Below are 24,774 nucleotides of genomic sequence, written 5' to 3'. Positions count from 1 at the left end.
AAACTTAATAGCGTATCCAAAATATTAGAGCAGTTAGGCGGGGAATCACTCATGGAACGAAGGTTAAATTACAGATTGAAGCTCTTTGCATAAATTTGAAGGGAGTATTTTTAGCAGTGATGGTGAAAATGTATTTATACCCACATCTTACTACGGTAGAAGAGATCATGTCAATAAAATTAGAGAGATCAAGTGTAGAACCGATAGATTTAAGGGATCAGAATAAGGTTTTTCCGACAGCGCTAGGAGGAAAGGTATTGCGGGTCAACAATAGTCTAGTGTGTATTCACCCCCTGCCACACACCCTAATGGTGGCTAGCCGGATACTCAAAAATGTAAAAGATCAAAATAATTATAAAGTATGAGTTTCTTTTTGAGATAATTGATCTACGTATTTATATCTAAAATCAAAGATAATCGGCAATATTAACTGCAAATGTTACTCTATACTTCTAACAAAAGGCAATTTAATACCCCACGAAGAAGAAGTTCTCGTATAAGAAGAAGAGCTCTAATGATATTTAATTCATATTCATCTTTACCTTTGTTATAAACTCAATTTAATTTCAAAACAAATCATTGTGAATAACTATAAATTAAAATGAAATTTAAAAATTGTTTTCTGATAAAAACACCTAATTCCTCTTTCAGACATAAGTATGTAGTACTCTTATTCCATAAACTTGGACCCTCAACTGCCAAAAGTTTCGTCATCTCTGGCCTCGTCTGTGATCATTCGGCATACGTATGAGTCATGTTTTACTTCAGATACAAACACAAGTTTTTAAATCTTTTTGTTATTTCAATAGTCTGCAAGCCACCGCTAGAGCCTTGTGACGGGGGGTGAATTCGCACTTTACTTAATCCTTAATAAGCTTACTTGATTCATTAAACTTACTTAGTCAATCCAAAATGCAAAGGAAACTCATTACTAACTAATTGCTTGAGTGCATTTGTACAGTCCAAGTTACTCTCAACTGTTGGATAACTATCCTTGTGTGGGCATTGTTCCTTGTTGGTTCATTAAGACTGGTCACGAGAAAACGATTACAATATCCCACCAATACACATTTTCTTAAGATTGGTTTTGAAGGATTAAGCCAAGCATTTTCAATATCCTGATCAGTTTTTGACGATGATTCAACGCATTGAAAAATTTCAAAAATTTGCATTCCCCAGGATGGGTTATGCCATCGCGTCAGAATTGATGCCAAATCGTGCACTAAAGTTCTTATCCTTCCAGGAAAATGTGTTGAAGGTTCTTTGCCTTCGTCACGTGGTGCATCCCAGAGGTGACCTGCAGGGTGGCACGTTCAGGGCGCCCTAAAACTACAGTCTCCAACGTACACTACGTCAAGTAACAGGAAAACGGTAAATAATTAAAGTTGAACTTGCATTTTCAATTTTTAACGAAAAATGTTAGTTCATTTTTCCGAACCACATAGTGTATGCCATCCTGTTTCCGGTGGATAAGCAACGGAGAGAGTAGAGCTCACTCACCTTGGCATATCCTTTCTACGGCCGGAACGAAGTACCTATCACAGACGACGGCGAGCGCGACGAAGAGGTAGAGGGAGACGGCCACGTGGACCACCACGGCTCCGTCCTGACGCTGCTTCTCCGTGAAGAGGTCCCGCGGGAAGTCGTCGATGGCCGGGGGCGTGCAATTGAGCAGCCCCGGGCCCAGCAGCGACGAAGACCCGCCGTCCGCCTCCAGGTCCAGCACTGCCCCCCACGAGCTGTCGCCGACCCCCACCGCCGACGCTTCCACGGCCGCCGCCGCCGACGCGGTTCCATCGGTGAACAACAGGTGACGGCCGCCGCCTGCGGAAACCACAATTCCCGTCACACAACCAATTTGCCGATCTCTCTTCACGTACCCGTGGAAAGCCACCGCTAGGGTGTTCGGCAGGGGGTGATTACACACAGAATAATTTTTACCCTAATATGACCTCTACCGCGGTGGGACAATGTTATTTTGATCCCTTAGCGCTCGTGGAAAAAAATGAGAAATATATCTGTTCTACACATAATCCCTTTCATTTTATTGACATGATCTCGCCTACCGTAGGACTATGGGGCCAATAGTACACTGTCAATATCATTGCCAAGAAGGCATCCTTCCATATTATGCATGAGATATAATCTGTGATTTAACCTTCGCTACGCGAGTCATTCCGAGCCTAGATACTCTAATAATTTAATACGCTCCTCAATTTATAATAACATATATAATTAGCTCCATCGTACTAGGGTAGGAGAGATCGTGTCACTAAAATTCGAGAGATTAAATGCAGAAGAGATAGATTTAAGATGTCACTTTTCCCTCGAACGATAAAGGGATCAGGTGAAATAGCGTTTGTTCGACCGCGCTCGAAGGGAAAGATGTTTATGGTCAAGGCTATTTTGGTGTGTAATCACCCCCTGCCACACACTTTAGAGGTGGCTTGCAGGGTAATATTAATTGAATAAAATAAAATAACGTTTTAAAAATCCAGCTCCTCTACGCTGCACGCGTTCCGATGCGGCCATCCATTCAGCTTCCTGAGGATCCCTTACTAGAAGAATATTTTAAATGAGGCCCAACCAGGGAAAGATAACACTTATTTTAAACCATTTCATAGCATTTAACCAGTACTCTTCTAATAAATTAGAATTTTTGTTAGTATGTCCACATATTCCAAATGTCCAAATCTTCGTAAGTTTTCCACAAATTTCTAAGACTCCGTTGCTTGGAAACACGACTGAAAAGTTAAGACTACCACATATTTTGTGCTCGTCTTGCCGTCTTCAAGATGCCGTCATTGGTTGGCTGTGATCTCAGGCGGTAGTATTTTATGCTGATGGAAATTGAGAACTAGCAAAGAGATATGACGAAGTTTTAGAGCTCTCGGGCGAATATGAATAAAATAGTAGATATAGTTTAGAGATGAAAATAATAAATTTTCCATATCTATTCCAGTGCATTTTATATAGCATAACGGAAGTGACATTAGCCATCCTATATGAGCATTGCACGATACAGCCGACGTCGTAATTTAAAGTTGCAGAAACACAAATTTACTTCGGAGGACTGCTTCTCGGAGGCTTGCTGGGCGAGAGCGATGCCTGAGCGCACAGAACACAGCGGTACCCTCATCCCTAATTAACTCAAAGACGACTTAGCACCCGTCTGCTTGATCAAATTACCCCTTTCTCGAAATGAAAAAATCTAAACTTTGCGATTCCACAGAAAATTTATTAAGATACGACCCGGGTTTCAACGTCCAACGTCACCTGAAGATGACGTCGAACATCGAAACCCGGGTCGTATCGTAGTTCAATTTCTGTGGAATCACAAAGTTACTATTTTCTCATTTCCAACATGAATCTATTCCATCAAGTCAAGCCGGAAACAATCAATCAAACCCTTTCTCGAATACAGGCTCCGATTTGTCAAACAAGGGAAACAATCAATGGATGCTCTCCGGGGAATCCAGGGACAACGGGGTGGGAGTTGTATTTGGCGAGAGTCCAAAAGAAGCCAGAGATCTTCCGGGAGAACACGGACAATAAATGATGAAAGAAGAGGAGACAAGACTCCCTCCTTTCGGAAACAAATTGTGGGATATGACCAAGGGTTCGAAGCCCTCTATCGGAATACGCGGCAAGTATTTAGGAACCACCGGAGAAATTTTTAATTGATGAACTAGGTTAAATACTAAGAAGCACCGTAAGAATAGAGAAAAAACTGTCATTAAGCGGACATTTCGGTGGCAACATACATGTACGATATTGCTCGTATTGCTTCAAAACACACTGGACGGGTAATGCCCCCAAAGCACATGGAAAGTGACTCCAAACGCCATGAGAACAAGTGAGACGGTCTTAAAGAAGGGCCCTCGAAGTTACTTGATGCGCCAAAAGCGGAATGGTTGCAGTAGCACATCATATTTGTAAGATTTTGTATTTTAAGTGCTCTGCAAGCCACCGCCAGGGCGTGAGGCAGGGGGTGGATACACATCGGACTAATATTGACCTTTAATTTAATATATCGGCATATCGGTCCGCCCGAATGATAAAATAGCAACGACTATAGACTCCAGGTATAAATAAATTCTCTTCCACACGCAATTACAACGAAACCGAGGCAAATGAGCCACAAACCACGATGGAAGGACTCGATTGCAATCTGACATTTCTACCACGATTGCATAACTTCATTTAGAATGTCCAGGTGGCAGCACAGACGGTTTAATGCAGATGTAGACGACGTTGATCGACCTACTACATGGATGCAAACACTCATTCACTTTTATGACGTCATTTCCACATTTTTTCAAGTTGGACCAACTCCAACTCCCCCTCCGCTCCGTCACTGCACGCCCGTCAAGTTAACCGTCACGCCGCGCTCAAATTAAGTCGAAGGCATCCAATGAAAGGATTGCCGAAGGGCGAAATTAGCCCGCGCATACAACAGGGATCGCATAGAAGTCGAGCTGAAAGAGCGAAACACGGCGTTTCTTCAAGTGAAGAGCTATCGTAAAACTATTCTAGTCAATAGTGTCTTGGAAAGGCAGAGGACACCTGAGGTAGCTTTCGACGTAAAAAAACGTTATTAGGACCCTAAGAATCTGAGGATAAGGCAACCTGAATTATGAAATTTAAAGAAATATTCCAGCGCGGATTTTGAGACTTCTTTCCTTGGTCCACCATTGAGAATCCCAACTAAGTCAAGTTTAAGACCTGGTTCGTTAATGCCTCGTTAAACTGAGTAGTAGTAGTTTTGAGGGGAGGCGACCGACAGCTAAGGTCATTTGCGCCATAGGGGAAGAACAGGAAAGGATGAAGGGTGGAGAGAAACCCGGCGTCGGCATTAGCCTACTCCTTACGAAAGGCGCCAAGGGGTCCGCGGCTTAACGTCCCATCCGACGGACGGCGTACTCACTCAAAGTGCCCTCCACAAAGCACCGCAAGTAGGGATCGAGATACCTCTGAAAAATATTCAACACCGCCGGGATTTGAACCCGCGCCCTCAGGGTGGGAAGCCAGTACGTTAGCCCCCGCACCATCTCGATCCCCTCGTTAAACTGAGGCCAAAACTAAACCTCCGCTTTGAGTTAAAAAAGTATTATAATAGCAAGTTAAGTCAAGTACAAGTGTTTAACCGCTCGTTAATTTACAGACGATTATTATGGCCAAGTTCTCAATGAAGCAGTCTGCAATGCAAATGAAATCGGACCGGTCTGTGAACATTACGCTTGATGAACGCTCATGTCAAGTAACGATTGGTTTTAACGAACATTAAAACGGGTTTATGTAATCCAGAAAAAGCGTTCAAAAGTATTTGTAACCAGGAATCCTTATTACAATCACACTCGGGGAATGTAGACGAAGTACAGGATATCCACCAAGAAACGAAAATATCCCCTCGAAGTAGGAAATCCGAGTTAAGCATTAAAATTAGCAGGCATTAACTAAAGCAAATGGAGCAGTTCATGCACACGTATGGAAGGTATTTTTGCAGAAACATGTTTGTTGTAGGAAATCATTGCGCCGTAAAAAGATGAATTTGCCGGAAGACAGGAGTTCATTACACGTACGCCAAGTAAAGACGTTCACAACAGACTAAAAAAGACTCAACAATATGGAGCACAGCACCGGATGGATGGGAAACATCATTGAGGCAAGGGAATTGGTTTCCATTGGTGGACTTTCAAATGTAAGTGAGGAAAAGAATGGAGAAAAATCGTTGTACAGAAAGAAAGACTAAAGGGGAACTATGCACAACGGTGGAGACGAGAGAAGTTTGGCAAGGAAAGTCCGAAGAAGGCAAAAAGAATGGTTGGAGGTGATGGTGTACCTGAGGATGACGCCGTAGCGTCGAAACTAGTCGTACCTGTAATAAAGTGGTGGATTGGAACAAAGTGTTTCTTTTTCATTTATTAAAATGAACTTCCACAAAGTTGAGGCTGAAACTATTGAACTAGTTGGAGGTGATATTAAAAGATGGAGGGATGTTGGAGGCCGTGATCCGAGGGATCGAATTTCGGATAACTAGGGAAGAGGAAAGAAGGGCTTTATAGACTATGATGTTCGGCAGACGTTAGGAATAAATGAAGAAGGAAATGTTGTCGGGCAAACAAGAGTAGTTCTCTGCGTCCATCCATCTCTCCCATCAAACCTCCCTCCTCCACTCGGACCACGCCAAGCACTTCCTCGTTTGTTTTCCTTTCTTCCCACTTCACCTTCTCCACCCTCCTGCACACCCACATCTCAAAATCCTCCAATCTAAAAATACTTCCAAGGGTCGCGTTTCCGCGCCGTGCAAAACCACGCTCTACACACATCAATGCTTTACGAGCCTTTTCTTGGTATCCTTGCTCATAAGTCCCAGCGGCTAAAACTAAAAATTATAAAATATAATTAATTGGATTTTAAACACCTAAAAACGAAATTATTGAATTCAAACGACGAAATTTGTCCTTCATGCTGGTCAGGGCTCTCTGCTGAACCAATAAATATCCTGGAAACCTGTAGATCTTAAATTTTAGTAGTTTTAGTGGCGATTATTGGGGAATGCAAATACGTTATTAAACTGGTAAACACTACAGGTTTTCGAAAATTAGCGTCGGAGTATAAATTACGTAAAGGTTTAGTATCTCGCAAGTATTCCTTTCTTTCCTCTTTAGCTACACTCGCGATGAAATGCAGGGTTTTGGCCATTCCCAATCGGTAATATTTCAATATCCGATCACTTATATATATATATAATTTATCCAGTAATGTGTTCCATTAATGACGATTGTTTTTTATATCAAAGTTTTTAAAAAAATGCATGGACGAAGTTTTCCACTTCCACTTTGAATGCTTTAGAAAATGCAAAAGAAGTTTTGTATAAGAGCAAGTATGTATGGGCGCGAATCACTCGGGTTACTTCGCTGAAGTTACTTATGCAGCAGTATCTATTAATCAAAAAGACCACGAACAGGATGCACCACGAGCAGAATGTATGCATAGGAGTCACAATCAGTAAACAGCAGTGCGTTCAATATTTACTTTTACTTTAAACCCATATCTTACTTTGTTCAACTTCCCATTACAATTACGTGAAATAAACAGACATTGATCGAAAGGATGCCGCTAGCCTACAAGGCAGGGGCTGTTCTAATGCTCGCTTGCACAACCTACCGATATTGCTTACCAACGCGTTATCAAACAAATAATGAACAAAGCGCGAGGTTTTAAAAAATAAAGCATTGCTCAAGAGCAGAAAACAATAGGTGTATAATAAACATCTTCATCACCTCACCACACCAATAGAAAACGGGAGAATTCTCCGTAACAAAGGGGAATTCCGCGGGAGCCAAAGACCTGAAAAGGGTGATGACATCTTTAAAAGTCGTCCTTTGGAAAAAGATGTCTATCGAATGACACATACGATAAATTTGCAAAAAATAAGACAAATTCTTTTAATCGTGTTAAGATACATATCTCTTGCTTCCGATGCAATTTCTTCATTTTTCAGTGAATGAGCGAATGGGACAGGACCTCTACGAAAATTCTTCCATCCTTTTCAATGAAAGGAAAAGTTTCAATTTCTGCATTTATCAGATCACATAACAAGAGTAATTAGCAGTGGAATGGGCCAAAAAAATGCAATAAAAATTCATCCATGGCTAATCGCACGAGATTTTCCAAAGCAGTTACGAAACGAATTTCCATGGTTTCCTTGTTCATGGATGTCGTGGCATTTTGTACGTTGCTGATAATTAAAAAATACTATCTCAAATATGACACTCCTAAATATTAATTGGAGCTTGTATTCGTGGATAAGGAAAAGCTTCATAGACTAAGAAATAAATGGATTTTCTTCAATAATAATGGACACTTCCTAGTGTGCATTCCGAATAACCACTCGTCTCGAGTCACGAATTACTAACCTCTTGTTATTTATTGCCAAACTGAATTCAGTCAAAAGTAAGAGCACAATGGTTTAGGCGAAGGAGGTCTCAAGAAGTTACTATGAATTATTGCAAACCTCTACTCGGAATCAAAGTTTAAAAAAGGTTTTGGGCGATATCCTTGGAATTATTCCTCCGAATAAGGAAGCCGAGCATCTGAAAGGCCTTCATGTCAAAGATAAATCAAAATGGTAACATGCCAAACTGCATGACTACGCCTATTCCTCTTTAATCTCCTTGGCACTAGATATTAAAATTGATGATGCTCAGTGATTTTTTTGCGCTGGTGCACTATAGACTACGTGTGGTCTGCATCATTACGACAAATGACCATTTTATAATCAATTTAATGACAATTTATAAAAATAAAGAAAAGTATTTCCTAAAACTGACATTAAAGCAAAACCGATCGTCTTCAAATGAAGCTGAGAATTCTGGAGTGCCTTTGTCCAAGGAGAATTCCATGAGTCATCAGCGATCCCACTGGCCCCTCATCACACGTGGAAAAGACAGAATGTTAATCGGCCGTCTACGTACCTCGGTAGTGTTTTGGACCAACGCGGTCAATGTGGTAGAGACGTAAGGAGAAGAATTGCGCTAGGCAAAGAGGCTTTCTCAAGGAGGAGGGAGTTGATGACGGGGACGTTGAGTAAGGATGTTAAGAAAATACTTGTAAAAACTTTGATATGGAGCGTAGCTATGTACGGAGCGGAAACGTGGTCATTGAAGCAGGAGGATAGACGTAGATTGGAGGCTTTTGAATTGTGGGTGTGGAGAAGAATGGAGAAGGGGAAATGGACAGAGAAGAAAACAAATGAGGAAGTACTTGGAATTGTGAGCGAAGAGAGTGGTTTGTTGGGAGAAATCCTATGGAGGCAGGAAAAGTGGATGAAGGGTGCACTGACCGGCAGTGGGATGTTGAAGACTACGATAGAGGGGAGAATATTACGCAAACGAGGAAAGGGAAGGAACGGGATAGGGATGTTGGACGGGAAAAAGGGAGGAAGAAAGTTCTCAGAGATGAAGAGGGACCTGATGTAGAGTAGGATTTTGTGTTTTCATAAGAGGCACAAAATATTTATTTAGGAGCTGTGTCCATACAAAACCTACCATATCCAGTAGATTACCTTATTATTATTATTAATTACATGGCTAATCAAACCCAAAAGCAATTCCGAGGTTGGTTTTGTATTTTGTCAATTCTGTATCAGTCTCACGAAACATATCTACGTCCAGTTCACTTATCTACAGGCGAATATCACTAACGACACAAGCATTGCATATAGATGTAGCTTCTACCTTCTTCCTCGGCATGTTCAACTAGAAGAGCCATTTATGACTCTCAAACTACTTCCGCTCACACTTGCCGCCAGCCGCCCGAGCGCGCACCATTCAACGCCTGAAGCCTTCCCCACTTCGCGGGTGCGTCAGCCCGCGCGACTGGCAATCTTTGGACTGGCATCTCATTGGACGACGCTCGAACGCCTCGACGCCTGAACGCGCGGACGCCGGCGGGCGGAAGCCTCGAAATACTATTTTCACGAGACCAATTAATGGAATCGGCCATTAGTGAATTTTAAATCATTTAGTTCCTATTTGTATGAATAATTATATTACTACCTAATTGCTCCATTTGGCATTATCAAAAGGTAGAAGTAATGCGTATTTAAAACCTGTGGCCACTGCCCAATTAATAAAGCACGATTTTTTATTATAAATACGGCAGTAATTGCTATTCTGACGATAAGGAAATATTTTTTCAACATGAAATGTTTACGAGAAATATTTCATTGAATTCGATGGCTTGAAGCTCCATTTTTTTTTAATCCATGATGAAGTTTATTAATTCAATGAAAGATTTAATTATTTAAGTGCGAAAACAATTTAAAAAGCGTACATTTTGACATATTATTAAAAACCGGGTCCTAAACAATTGGAAAACGATACCATGATGGCCAATTGTGCGCGACTCGTTTGAACAATGGAAGTTTAATATTTCTACTCCAATATCCGTGTTGTGAAATTGATTTTCCCTGCACTGCACGGCACGTGGCTTGAACATCCTTTCTTTAAGTACATATTGGTGACCCTAAAGTATTTCACACCGTTCAATGAAGATGTTCAGTTGGAAGTAATGGGATCGTCCGCTACGGAGAGAGGTGTCGGCCTCGTGGACGGCGAGGGGGAAGGGGAGGTTGTTCCCTCGGATTGTCCAGTGCGTCGACCCGGGGTCAGGGTCCAACCGGAATCTCGGCCGCGCGGACTCCTATCTCGACGCAAACCGAGTCACGCGCGGTGACTCGCCCATCGTTTCGAAAGAGTCCGCCGACGGCCCCCCGCCGAGGGGTCACCAATGGGCAAACAAAGCGACCATTGTCATCCCGGGCTATCACCACTGAATATCGGCGAATATCCCCTTCCGAAAAACGGTTCCTGCCGCTTTGGAAAATGCTTCGATTTATCTCCATGACTAAACGCGTGCTCTGCATTGACTTCGATGACAAATATTTGTACGGAAATGAACGCCGATATCGATAAATCGGCGTAATCGAAATGACTTCCCGGAAACGATTAATTCGGAAGATTTCGTCTGCTCATGTCACCTGACCCTTGCTTGATCCGAAAAATGGGTTCCCAAACTCCCAAGTGAGCCAATCAAATTTATCTCGATTCAATACCAAATAAATCCGATTTCCCTATTACCAACGTTGAAAAAAAAAAACAAAATTCCTAGACACCAATATACCACCTCTGTTCAATACCTTGTTTTGAAAGTTCTTCCCCACCAACGGGCGCTGCGCCTTTTTTCCCTGCAACACAGTTGTTAAAATACGCAAAATAGGTAAAAATACAAATTCCCATAAGAACCAACAGATCTAGAACATTAGAAGTATGTGCATTGTACACTCCTGGAACGATAGAGCGAGTGAAGCGTTCAGGGGAGGCCCAATTTTAATTTATACATACACTTGGCAATCTTTACATTCACAGGTACCCTTCTGGTCACAGTTATAGAATATTGAAGCGTTGAACTTCCCGCCAGATATGTCCGATTTTAAATAATAGCTTAGAAGTTGTTACTAAAATTAATGTTGATATTATCATTTTTTACCCATTAAGGCGATCGATGTCATTTTGTAGTATTAGGCGGTCATTTACATGCTCCATCCCTCTGTATGTAATGCAATCATTAGCAAAGAGTCTTAATTGGGGAATGTACATCATTTTTGTGATCGTTTACGTAAATTAGGAAGAGTAACCAGGACACTGCTTTGTGGATGATCGGCTTAATGTAATAGCAGGTGGAAATAATTCCTGATGTGGTCACGGTCGGCGGTGATAAATGAATTTCGTACCGGTCAAAGGTCAGGCTATACACCAAATGGCACAACGAGCCACCGTACGCGGTGGGAGTAACAACCCCCCCCCCCAAACCACTCACTCGCCCACGCACCAAGAGGGGAGGACGGAGAGCCTTAATGGCGCGCGCGTCGGTGGCGGGTGCGGGAGGGTGTTTTGCACGGCCCGAGTGCCCTACTTCGCGTGGCCAGGAAGGGTCCGTACCCTCCCCGCCCCTCCACCGCCCTCTCCCACGAAAGGCGAATCGAGGGCATAAACAAGGGAGGGGGAGGAGGGCGCCCACGCAGGCGTCGACAAACGGGAAGTCCCGCCGGGAGCCCGGCAGAGGTCCGGGCCGAATGCCCCGGCCCGGCAATCGACGCGCGTCGTACCAAACAAAATGGCACCTTGGAGAGGGGCAGTGGATGGAGCCTGCGATGCGCAAAAGTCAATTCAAACTAGTAAACTAACTGAATTTGCGATTAAAATTAATTAACAATTTAATTTAACATAGCAAAAACAAGAGACGCGAATGTACATACTGACGGGAAACGCGAGCTTCTTAATATTATTTTCAGTAAAAAACCATATTAGATGCCAAGGAGTGAATTTAGACATGATAGGGTACACTGTTTAATGTTTTATGACGGCAGCATCAATCGCAATAACTTGTCCAAGAAGTGTTTCCAATGAATATTAAATAAATCGTTAATTAGTTTAAATTTTAAAAATCCTTATCACATGAACCTTTCAATTGGGTGTTATTCTTTAAATTGTTTTATTTTTTTAACGATTACTTGGTATTCTTTTGTCATTTAACCAATGAATAGCGTGAAGTGTGTTATTTCAACTCGTATGACTGTGTTATAATACCCGTGACCTGCGCCGTAAATAATATTATATTGTAACGTGACATATAATACTAATTTTTAAGTTACCTCACTCCGCCAAAATGTTTGATAACAAATTTACTCGAACGAGGGCATCGTTTTGCCACTACGGCCATGAGGTTAGAGGCGAAATACAAACATTTTCGAACTTAATTCGATTTGTTTAACTGCTAGTCCCAACAATATTTTCCACTATTCGCCCAGATTGAAATTGGTGTTCGAATGATCTTCCTCAATTCGTTTAACGCCTGCAGGACGCACTTGCAAGGAAACCCTGCCAAGAAGTTCGTCTACATCCACGCTATTAGAAGCGACTCGATCCAAACTCCCGAGGAGAGAAGAGGTAATTGGTCCGGCGAGGAGACTGGTAAGCTGGGGGACCACGAGACGAAACGTTACAAATGGTATAATGAAAGAAATTAATCATCAGAGCAAGACAGAAGAAAAAACAAAACGGTTCGCACAAATTCAGTACGATCGAGGGGAAATCTCCATTCCAGGATTACCCGATTTTTTTGAGTTTAACACACTCCTTTCCTTGTCCTAGCGATCAGTCAACAACGAGCCAACGTCTGAGAATGTTGGAACGTCGTCTCTTATCGCATTAATGCCTCTAATGGCATCACGATCTGCCTTCATTTATTGCATAGTTTTGTTCGAGTCACGATGTTCTAAAAAAAACTAGTTTATTTCAGGGCACAAATTAGAATAGAGAACAACTTTATGGCGTTCACAAATTCTTGATGCACACTTATTTAATCATAGCAATAAAAGAAAAAATTAACCAAAACACATACCACATTGATATTTCAGCCACCTTCATCAGGGTACAAGGAGTCACTCACTGACTGATAAATATATATTCATGAATTTTTTCCACGGACATCGCAGATAATATTACGCGAGTATTAAAACTTATTATTTTCCAAAAAAAAATATCTATCCATTTCTATTTTTATAGACAATTATCACGTGCTTTTACACTGAAACACAATTCAAACTGTCCAAAATCACTATTTATTTTTTAATTTCCATCTTCGCCGTCACATTAATTCCGTCCTTCCAAACATGCATTGAAAATACATCGCTTAACATTTTATTTTTCGTGACATTCCCGAATCAATCACAAATCATGTAACGTAATGACACAAAGGGTCCATCCTAAGCATAAATAAAATAACTATCGCCAGGGTTTTTAGTTTTACGAATGCCGCATTTCGATTCGCACTTATTGGCCCTATCAGTGTCACTGTTTCAAAGGTGGAAGGGAGAGAGGGTCACGTGTAAATAGGAGTGGAAGGTAGGGACGGAGAACGGAAAGACTGGCGATTGGCGTTCGGTTAAATCCCAATATCTTCATTTAGGGACGAAAATAGACGAAGCAACATTGAGTTCCATTCCCCGAAGGACGTGAGGACGGCCATGTCACCAGGGGGTGGAGGGTGTGGCGGCGGGGGATGATGCGGAAGGGAGGAGAGCGAGTGGGTCGTTCGCCAAAATCATCGAGACCGAATGGAATCGCTCGCGCGTCCGATTCGCAAAAAAGAAAAGCGCGCGGTCGCTTCGCGTAGCGAGCGCCCTCCTTTCACGGCGGGAGGAAAAAACTATCGCCCGGGAGGGGCGTTCGTTGGAACCCGCCGGGGAGCAGAATGTCCTCGAGGCGCCCTTGGGCGTCGCTACCCGAAGCGGGAAGAAGGGCGAAATTCCAAAAAAAAACGAGAAGAAAGTAGGGTGAAATTACTTGCGACGCTCGAGTTCCCGTTCCACCCACGGTGGTATTTCTTTCCCAAGAAAGAGAGCCTACGGATCTTCGGCTTTCCATCATTCAGCTCCATTCCCACCCACTTGGTCGTGTGAAATTGATGACTTCGCATCATTGACTGCATTTTCACTTCGCTACACACACGAGTGCAATTTTGATACAATCCTCACAGAAAACGATACAGATTGTATCGTGTGAAAAGTAAAGCGAAATAAGCTGGACTAAAATATAAGGGCGGCAAGTCTTCACTTAATTAGCGGCGACTAAATAATTACGGGGTAGTTTTTCTTCCGAGGAGTAGTGCTCCTTTCTATTCTGATCGAGAAAAATGCGCGAGATAAATTATTTCTCAAGCAAATTCACAGTTTTAGAGTGGTCACAGAGCAATGAGGTGCCCCTCCGCGTTCTTGGGACCTCGCATGGAAAACGCGTCGGCCCTGGGCATAATTTCAGGACTGAAAAAAGGTACGGGGCAAGGCTTGAAGAAGAAATCGTCGTCAAACAAGAGAAGCAGTCACGCATCTATTGGAAATTGGGAAGCACTACATTCACGAACATTACGTGCAGGACAAACTACCCGATAAAAACAAATGTTATGAGTTAAACCCTTGAAAAATTATAAATAATTTTAGCGGTACATTATAACGCCAAGTAAAATGTGCCAGCCATAGAATAATCAAATGTAAGGAATTGATTTCCTCTCAATCAATTCATAACCAAAGTAGTATCTACCTTTACATAGATCACTGCGCACGACAATTTTACCGCGAGCTCTAAAATTAAATAGTACGAAATGAAGATAATTAATGCATATTACCCTAATGAGAGAGAGAATTATCGCATATTACCCTTAACTCACCGTGCAACACACCCTCACATCTACATAATACCACCCCCCGATGCAAGCCGCCGTAAGGGCGTGTGGCGAGGAGTACCCCGTCTACGTACACATTTCATTTGTGTTCGCGTATTTGGCAAGATAGTTTCTTAATGCTGCTTGACTGACCAACGGTTTATGTAGGAGAACCACATGTAGGAATGCACGTTTTAAGTGTTGCCCCCCAACTCGACTCCGAGACGGAACGCGGCCAGAATGGTCTTTGGGTAAACGGGAGGCGATCGGTTGGGACTTTTCCACATAGTCCAGCAGGCTTCCACTACTCATTAGACGCCTGGGCCTCTCCCTTCAAACACCTGCGCGAACCACGCCGGGAGTCAGGATTCGAATGCGTCCGTGTCGACGCCCGGAATCGGAACGAGAGATATGGGGGGAGAGGCATGGATGTACGTCAAAGGCGGCTGCGAGTGGTGGAGGATGCCACCACTGCCCAGCTGTGCCTCTCGCGTCCTCCTCAACAGGTGGTGGTCGCTCGGCGCACGAGGGCAGAGGAGAGTGGAAATCGTGCCTTGTTAAACCCCCCCCCTCCACCGAGATTCAAGCCAGGGCCCGCGACGACTCGAATCCACAGTGACCACTACTCCAAATCGACCCGCTAGCGGTCAAGAGCGCATTTGAAAACTAGCTTATTCTTCTATATATTCTATTGTTTCAGGCTTCACTTCGTGGAAGTATTTAATATCTATACTAAAAGGAAAGACTTGTACTTTTCCACAGAGATACTAGTACCGTATAATAAAATCTGTGGAAAAGTACAAGTCTTTCCTTTTAGTATGGATAGCTTATTCTTCTGTCTAAAATTTTTATCCCGTTCTGGCACAAAATCATTCAGAGGAATGTAGGTATGACAACCATTCCGACGTACGAGTTTGCTCGTTGCACTTGACGGGATCGTCAACAGATTAAAACTTTCGTAGATATTCACACAATTAATTTCTAAATCCTTGAGTGGAACTATTTATTCGATTACCGACGTCAATGCTAACTGAAAAGTACTGAAAAAATACAACGTGCCCACGGCTTATCTTTGAGGAAAGCACTGCAATTTACGTGCAATTGAATAAAATGCTGTGGATGACGTCGAGGCAATCGTCATCTGCATATGAAGATGGCATAGGGCGTATTTTCCATGCTTCCATGGCACTGTACGCAGAATAAAGCAAAAGGCTTATTCAGGACATCACCCTCGTCGCAGAATTACAAGAATGACAATCAATAAACAAATTGAGCATGGCCTTATGCTGTTCAAGTATAGATAAAATGCTACGAGTACGAGCTCTTCGGGGCATACTTATAAAAAGAGAAAGCCTTCTGCAAATTGGCTAGGATTGGTAATATTGGTACATGTTCAAAGTCGACTGATCATGGCTCAATGCCCAATGCCGTTACTTTTGCCTTAATAAAGGCAAAAAACGTAGTTTATGGTGAGAAATAAACAAGATAATACGGCTTATTAGAGTGATTGACTTTACCAGCAAAAGAAAAAGAAAGATATGAGTAAATCAGTGCTTATAAAGATATTTGTAGGTGGAACAAGGAAATCAACGGATCCTTCTTTATTTACACTATTGATTAAGTGTTATTTTCAAATGTCTTGAAGACTCTGTGGAATGTGGCTTCAATTAAAACGAAAAACGTATACACCTGCATATAAGTTCCATGCAACCCCTGCCAAATGTAAAAATTGTCAGGTTAACTACGGCTGTCGCTCTACATCAAAAATTGCAAAAGCGTGCCGGAGACATCACATTACGAAAGGATTCCTCCGATAGGGGCAAGTGCAAATTTTTAAAAAATCCTAATGAAACTTGGTCGCTCCTATCTATAAAAAATTCACTGCCTCTACCATGGATTTTGATTTTAAATCGAAGTTTAACTACCAAGGAAAATGTTTTTATATTTAATATCCCGTATCTGATGGTTGAGGCCGAGACTTTGTGGAAATCCATTGCGAACAGGAGTTTCAGTAATAACTTTGCAGCTTCCACATAAGTTATTTTATGTGGAAGCTGCAAAGTTATTTCTGAAACTCCTGTAATATCCCGTAATTAAAAAAGGTCAAATGGATATAAATTACGTTGCACGTGGATTCCAAATGGTAAACCCCGTGCAGATATTTTGTTCAATAAGAAAGTAACTAAATTTCTAACCCAGCATAACTTTCAATGAAATTAAATAAAGAGGAAACGAACTTATTTCAAACATATTTATCCAACAATTTCTATCACATTCAATCCTTAATTTAAACCGCTATAAACAAATTAAGAAAACGTTTCCGAATGAGAAAAGACTGCCCATCAACCACATTGAGAAAGATATTTCAGAGTTATGAGACGAAAATCGTGGAAGAGATGAGAGGAATTGTCAACGACAGATCGCGTCCACGCATAAACAGCAATTTCCCGGGCATCATTGTGAAAGTGTGTGACAGAACAGAAGATAATATTACGCATGGAACTAAACTGTGTGTATGTAAAAGATAGTGCTTGCGAAGAAAAACCTGATGCTTCTCGTGCATTATATATGCATCCCAAATCAAGTAACATCAAGCTTATAAGCTACGCCACCAAACCATATACGTATAACATAGAGAAACATCCGTGCCAAAAATCCATTTCTAACACTATGACAAAATGCGCCCGATAAGAACGTTGTGTATGAGAAAAATCTCCCGAGCCGCGCAAACATCATCGGTTTCGCAAATCGGTTGAGACCGCACGGCCCTAAATAGATTCAAGACTGATAGCGGATCGTTAAAAATATTGACCACGATTCCTTGCGGCCAATACGGCAGGCTACTACTATGATGGATGGGGGAGGGGGCGGAGGGGGGATCGGGGGGGGGGGAGGGAAATCGCTCGTCCTTTCGGAGTTGGTGGCCGAAGAAAGCGAGGCACCAAAGGGGGATCCGCGTTATCAATATTCCCGCGGGACGCCGGCGTTGAAAATGGGAGCCGAGTTAAGTTGCCGCGTAATCTTTTGCAAGGGGAAACACGCGTTCTTCTAAATGATATATTCACAAGACGAAAAACTATTAATAGCAACGATTAAGGAGTTCCTAGAGAACGACAAGTTCCTAGTAATGTAATTATTTCATATTCATATCTGCTTGCTCTTTTCACAAATGTCATAACATTTTATTTGCTTCTTCGATGACGATGAATAAAAATATGACGTATTAATGAGTAATTTTTTACTGATTGTAAATTTTGAAGAGAGTCTAAACAAATTTAAAGGGCACAGTTTAAGTTACAAAGAAAGTTGATTGCTATTTATTTTTAAGCCGAAAAGTTTTTACCCATCGTGAGTGATTTTATGAAAACCTTTACTGTGTCATTATATAGCAACTCCCGTGTTGCAAAGCCGAGGATCAACATTGATAAAATATTATCTGGAATCACTTTTATCCAATTCATACAGGTAATAGTAATTTGTGAAAAACGTCAATAGAGCCACAATATATTATGGGAAGGTATGTAATTGAGTATATGCGCTGTGCCATTACGGTAATGCGATTAATTTGTCGGGGACCCAACAATATTTTTCACGGTTAGTATTACACATGGTCCATTCAATAGGGCACCTACACTACTAACGACGAGACTGAAATACAGGTGTCCCACTTCAAGTGCCGTGTGAACGGTGGCAGCAGTCGATGGACATAAGGCGAAGCGCCCGACAGCTGAGGGTATTTGCGTCATAGGAGATGAATACGAGGGGGCATTGCGAGCAGAGGTCGGATTTTCTCATTGAATGGGAGGAAGGCTGAAGATGGAAACCCGGCCCCGACTATTCTAATAACGTCAAGCATCAAGGGGTCGCCATCACAACTATTATGTGCCATCCGACGGGTGGAATAATACCGCCGCATTGGTGAAATGCTCAATTACGTGTCACCTATATGGTTTTCACAAAAAGTTTCGGTGATAACGCCTTCCTGACGTACATTGTTTGAATTGCACATCATCGCAGATATCGTATTGGCATTGATAATTTGTCAGTGCACTCACCATTGCCAATGAAAATTTGGCGATGTGAAAGATATGTGCTAAACTCGTCCTCCCGAAAGTCTTTGGGCGGACGACCAAAAGAGCGGAGTCGATACTGTCTGCTCGCGAAGACCTCCTGCAACGGCATCGCGATGATTCCCCAACCCCCTTTTTAGTCCCGACTTGGTACCAGCAGACTATTAGCTATTATCAAAAGTGAAATCCTCCCTAAAAGGACACCACCCCAGGGGACCCTCAGTGCCGTCAAGGAAGCTTGCACGCTTGTACCCTTAATGACCTTCCGCCTACCAGGGAGCGTTCGGGTCGTGGAAAACCCGCTCGGGCAAAAGTCTGTCGACGCTCAAGGGATGTACTTGGAAGAATTCTGAGGCATTGGACGAGCAATATCTGAAACCCTAAATCTATTTCCCCTTAACTTTTGCCATACTTTTTATGCTAACCATGCAGTAAGAATAACGATGCCCCAGATTGAAAAAAAACTGCCGCCGGGACGCGAACCCATAAGCCCAAAGGTGGGAATCTACGGCGGCATCGCCTCCATGCGAGCGATGGAGGTTGTCTACCGTGCGGGCGAATGGGTCGGAGGGAGGCCGTGGAGTCGCCACGTGGCAAGGAGTGCCTTCACCCCTCTTTGAGGAAGAAGCGAGGGCGAGGGGACCAACTAATTAACGGGGAGAGACGGAGACGAGGTGCCTGCGAAAAGTTTATTGGGACACCGGTAAGCGCCGCCCGCCCACGCACCCTTCGGAGAGACGGCGGGCGGTGATAGACACGAATGGGGGAGGAGAGAGAGGGCCGAACTGCCCCCGTTGGGAGGAAGACCCCCCCCCTCCACCCCCGCGAATAAACGCCTAAAATTGCGCCCCCACGACCACCGATCCCCTCCAATCAAACCCGAGTTGGGATAATCTCCTCTCCGTCCCTGGGAGAAAGGAGGGGGCGCGTAATGGGAAAATGGCCACCGCCGCGACCCATCCCGTCCCCCCCCCCACGCATATGTTTATTTATACGTGGGGGCATGTAGTCGCAAACACGCAGGCAACCCATCCCTCCTCCACGCACACGATCACACACGCACGCACGCCCGTCCGTCCGTCCTTTCTTTTCATGCGCGTAGGGGGCCAACGGACGGCACGGCGAGGCATCTCCCCCGGACCAGGGGAACGAGGGACCGCATCAACCCCTCCCCCTTCCGCCCGACCGCTCGCGAATTGACTCCCATGGCTCCCGATTGGAATTAATCTAAAGTCCTGACCCCCATATGGTTTCGCCCGGCTCCCCCAATGTCCAGCGCCGTCGCCCCGTCGGGCCCTGGTCTTCGGGCCCTCCGCACCACGGACGTGGAACGGGGCGCCCCGAGTGGAGGGGAGGGTGTGACGAAGGGTTGCCAACATTCCCGTGGACCCGGAGGCTTTTAGTCGCGAAATTTCCTGCGAATTTGCCTTTTGAACGTCAATGTTAGGTTACGAAAAGTGACGGTGGCGGCCAACACCGTGATCGAACTGTTGTCTGGCGTCATGAGGGAAGACCAAGCGCTCGCTTAATTTTGTTCGACAATTTGGCAAGTCGTGTGAAATTCATATATTTAGAGCGCATTGAGAAGCTAGTTCCGCACCCTGACTGCGGATTCCGCTGGTATATATGGTTCCGGGAGATTAATAGCACCACTTGCAAGAAGCCGAGGAGGGTAACCAGAGGCGTCGCCCAGAATCGAACCCGGAACCTTCATTTGCCAGCGTTCCGCCCACCGGGCGATCGCGTATGTTAACATACATTGAGATTGTTTTGTGTCAAATGATATTCTCTGAAGGACAGAACCGCGGGAGGGGACACTACACTGGTGCTTCGCCCTCTCGTTGATCTGCTAAACATTCCGATAACATAAAAAACGAGTCTGCACTCGAACTAAACTAAACAATTAATATTTCAATTTTCAATAGAAGATTGTTGCCAACTCTTATTAATCACGACCAAGCGTCCTGAAACTATTCGGCTATTTCGACAGCAAGGAAATATCTCGGGATTCAAAATATTTCGAAAACAGATTGATTTCACGCAATTTATTCAGGGTGCAACCGATTTCGACGTGAACCTGAATATAGCGTCGTCCAAAACAGCGAAATCATACGAATACTTTTTTTAATTATTAAACGGAATTTGGAATTTTTTGTCGAAAACTAACCCATTCCTTCCCTGAATGGTTGCTCCCCGTCAAGTCGTCGTCATATCCCGGAATCATGGTCAATATTATCTATCAGCCACTCCTAACAGCCCTGGAAAATTCTGAAGGGTCATCCACTCGCGACAAAGTTGGGAAACGACTATGAATACGGTCCTAAGCGTATCCTAATAATAAGAGGGAGACTGTTACGGGGTACATCTATTTCAGGGGCGCCCGAATACTTACTCTGAATTATATACAAATTGTCGAGGGTGAGTTTCCTAGAGTCTAGTTTAAAACAATGATAGCTGGGTGACTGAAAATTTAAAAAAGATAATGAAGACTGAAAATATTGGAATTTAACCTCTAATCACAATGCCGTAATCACAAAACAATGGAATCCTCAAAAACCTTTTACCAAATTTTGGCAAAATTCAACACTTTTCTAAAATTAATAATACCTACACTTAACTTCAAGTAGATTATTTTTCGACGAATGTCACCGGCGCAATAAAATAATTATCCGAGTTGTAATTCCAAATTCCTCCCTCGTTAATGCTTAGAATCAGTCCACTTCTTCCCCTCACGTTTTCCAACACGTGGTTTGTGTAGCTCCGCGGGAATCTTTTCTCTCCCCCCCCCCGGCCTCATTTGATTTCAATTCCCTTAATGCCCTTTCCACCTCGCCAAAGAGTACGCCTCGAGCTAAGCTATCCTCATCTAAATCTAATTCTCTCTCTCTCCGCCCAAGCTTGCTGGCCTATGTCTTTTCCAATTTTTTCCTCTATATATTCTTCTCTCTAATAAAATTCCGGGTCAATATTTTGCCTGTCATATCATGATTAGTGTGCATAGATTTTTCCCTCCTGATTGTGCTGCTTTCGCCAGTCTGTGCCCACTTCACTCTTCCTTCGTACTTGCTCTCTCCTCTACCTCCCCATTTGCTATCACTGGCACTTCCACGACATGTCTTACGCCCTATTACGAATAGTTTCCTGCCTACGTGTATCGTTTTTTCTCATTGAAATATTATATATATATATATATATATATATATATATATATAAAATAATCCACAGTTTTCTATATTAATTTGAATCTAGGGAATACGAACAAACTGAGCAAACAATCGAAGATGCCATTCACAACATCGGGGCAAGGGTGGATTCATTTCTTTCAGGGATTTCATTCGCGTTTGAATTTTTTTACCCAACGGTTCCGCCGGCGTTGGATTCGGCTGCCATAATTCCCTTGAAATAAACATTTGGCAAAGTTGCCTCGGAAGCCTGAAGAAGACTAGTTGGGACGCAGGCGAAACCTTTGTTTCAAAAACATACTACTGGGATGAATTCCGAAGAGAAATGCTTCATCTCTACCATTTTCCCTAACAACTTCCACAAAAACATTACCACCACATAGAGCCCAAATTCAACCGTGGCTACGATTGTTATATGCCTATTGAATACAGCCGTATTTCGAGGAGCGTGTCTCCCTTTCAAACACGCCGTCCAAAATCTCGAGGAGTCGCTAGCACTAGTTGGGTGCCGAGGGAGGTAGGGAGAGAGGGGGTGGGTAAAGGGGAGGGAGATGGGGTGGGGGAGGGAGATGGGGTGGGGGTGGCAGAGGGCGGGAGGAATATTTCGCACGTCAGTTGATTTTTTCCTAGCACGCGCGCAAGCACCATCACCACCATTTCCGTCACACAACCACCAGACGCTCCCTGAACCACCCCCTCCCTCCCCCTCGCACATCCCCTCCCTGCACTCTCCCCCCCTCCCGCCTATGCACCGATTTAAAGTGCCCCGGGTATCATGCCCGCGACAGCACGCCTTCGCACCGCACTTAGGGCGCGTCCGATGCCGCCGTGACGGGACGAGTGCGGGGGCCCGCGTGCGGTTCCGTCGGTGGAAATGAGGTGGTGCGAAGACCACGAGGGGTCGCAAGGGGGGGGGGGGCGACGACTGATTGCTCTTTCGTCATTAATCTTACGCCGAGACGAAGGGAGCACGGATAGGGACCGTTCGGAGAAGTAGAGGAGGAAGTCTGTGAGGCACTCACGATAGAAATAGCACCGTCATCACGGAATTACAAGAAGGGCAATGAGAGCAATTTCCAAACAACGAGTACACGCGGCACGCACGAAGCAAATCAATCACGCACACACAAAACGCACTGAAATCAAATATGCTGTTGGCGTCACAATTCACGAGCGAATCCGCTTTTTCGGGCGACACTTCACGAAGGGGAAAGAAAGACGGGAAGGAAGGAAGAGATGAATTTGAGGGAAAAGAAAGAGATCGCGAAAAGCGTCCACTCACCCCCTTGGCCGCGCATTATGTCTGCGTTCTTGGCCTGACGACAGCTCGAGGACTACTGATGCAGAGGGCAACACTCACTCCCCCCTCCGCCGCCCCCGCCCGCCCCTCCCCCTGGGAGGGAGGGAGAGAGAGAGAGGGGGGGGGAGAGTGAGGAGGTGGCCGGTGGACGGGGAGAGAGAGAGAGGGATGCGGTCCCCCGAGCAGAACAAAAGATGATGCCGGGGGGGGGATGGGGGCGCGAATGCAGGGGTATTATCCGCTCCCCTCACCGCTCCCTCCCACACTCCAGCACCCGCCCGTGGCGAGGGGACCACGGCACCAGGCGGCGACGACCCCTCGCGGCGACCGGGAGAGAGGCATCCCTCGTCTCCGGGCGACGGACGGACATCAACCAATGCCCCAAACGGAAAAATACATGAGTGTACAAATTAAAAAAAGATGGATGATGTCCGCTGCAATCAATTGCACCCGCCAGACCAACCAACCAACCAACCACCTCTCCCCTCGTTCCGTCTTCCAGCTTTCTCGGGCGCCGCCAACAATATGGTCGCTCCCGAAGACAAGTTGTTGAATGTTGAGACAAATGAAAAACTCGGGCGCACTCGGGGCGTTCAACAATTTCTCCCCGCGATAAAGATTCCTCTGCACGAAGAAGGGCCTAATGTTCGTTGCCGTCTCTTGGCGTATGGGGGCACTCACTCGGGGGAGGGGAGCCGCCGTCAAAAGGGCCGCGGGTGACCACGCAGCGGTCGCCGGTTGCTCAACCTCCGTCGTCCCAACGCCGATCGGGTTCCAGCGACTGCGGCCTGTGACGTATGCACGCTCCCCGTCCGCAAACTGCCGCCACCGGCGCGGTTCCTCGACGGACAGGAGGGGGCGGGGGAAGACGTGCAGGGGTTTTGTTTTGCCCGAAAAGGAACGAGAACAAAATCTTCTGGGACGAAAAAACCAGTAGCGGTTGTGGATAGATATCAGATTTGGCGGGAGGAGGGGTCCGTCCTAGGCCGGAGGGGCGGAAGTAGCGAGGGTGTGCGCCCCGTGGCGGAGGGTGTTTTATCGAGAGCAGAGGAGCGACCCTTCCGTTCGTTCGCTCACTGGTGGACTAAGTCGCGACATCGCCTCGGATTGTGGCAGGGCTGGAGAGAGGCACGCTGGACGGGAGAGAGAGTGGTGGATGGATAGAGGGAGGAAAAGAGAGAGGGTGGCCAGAGGGGGGGGGTCCGAGGAGGGTGGCCAGGGGAAGTTCGCGGGCAGAGTGTGACAAGGGGGGGGGGGGGGAAATTGCAACTCTCAAGTCAGATGGAGCGACCCGCCATCATAATCAACCCCTCCTCCCCCCTTTTCGGGGTCGCCCCCCTATTTACTCCCCTCTTCGCTCTTCCTACCCCCCCTGCCTCCCCCATCCGCTCTCCGCACATTGGGCGCGAAATCGCCTCCTCCGGTCATGTGCAAC

General features: G+C 44.7%; 1 protein-coding gene across 2 annotated transcripts in view; it reads right to left on the bottom strand.

Annotated features, from left to right (window-relative positions):
- Positions 1-23,399, bottom strand: part of zyd (sodium/potassium/calcium exchanger zydeco) — a 96,831-nt gene extending 73,432 nt beyond the window's left edge. For both annotated transcript variants that reach the window (XM_071595349.1, XM_071595350.1), the window contains exons 1-2: positions 23,322-23,399; positions 1,501-1,824 (exon numbers count right to left, since the gene is read on the bottom strand). In XM_071595349.1, coding sequence (XP_071451450.1) covers positions 1,501-1,824; positions 23,322-23,337 — 340 coding nt within the window. In that variant the 5' untranslated portion in view covers positions 23,338-23,399. The remainder of the gene's footprint in view (positions 1-1,500; positions 1,825-23,321) is intronic.
- Positions 23,400-24,774: the final 1,375 nt, after the last annotated feature.

The sequence above is a fragment of the Hetaerina americana genome, unplaced genomic scaffold (assembly GCF_022747635.1).
Source record: "Hetaerina americana unplaced genomic scaffold, ioHetAmer1.1.p SCAF_7, whole genome shotgun sequence".
In the NCBI taxonomy this organism is placed as follows: Eukaryota; Metazoa; Arthropoda; class Insecta; order Odonata; family Calopterygidae; genus Hetaerina; species Hetaerina americana.
This window is presented reverse-complemented; position numbering and strand designations above follow the sequence as displayed.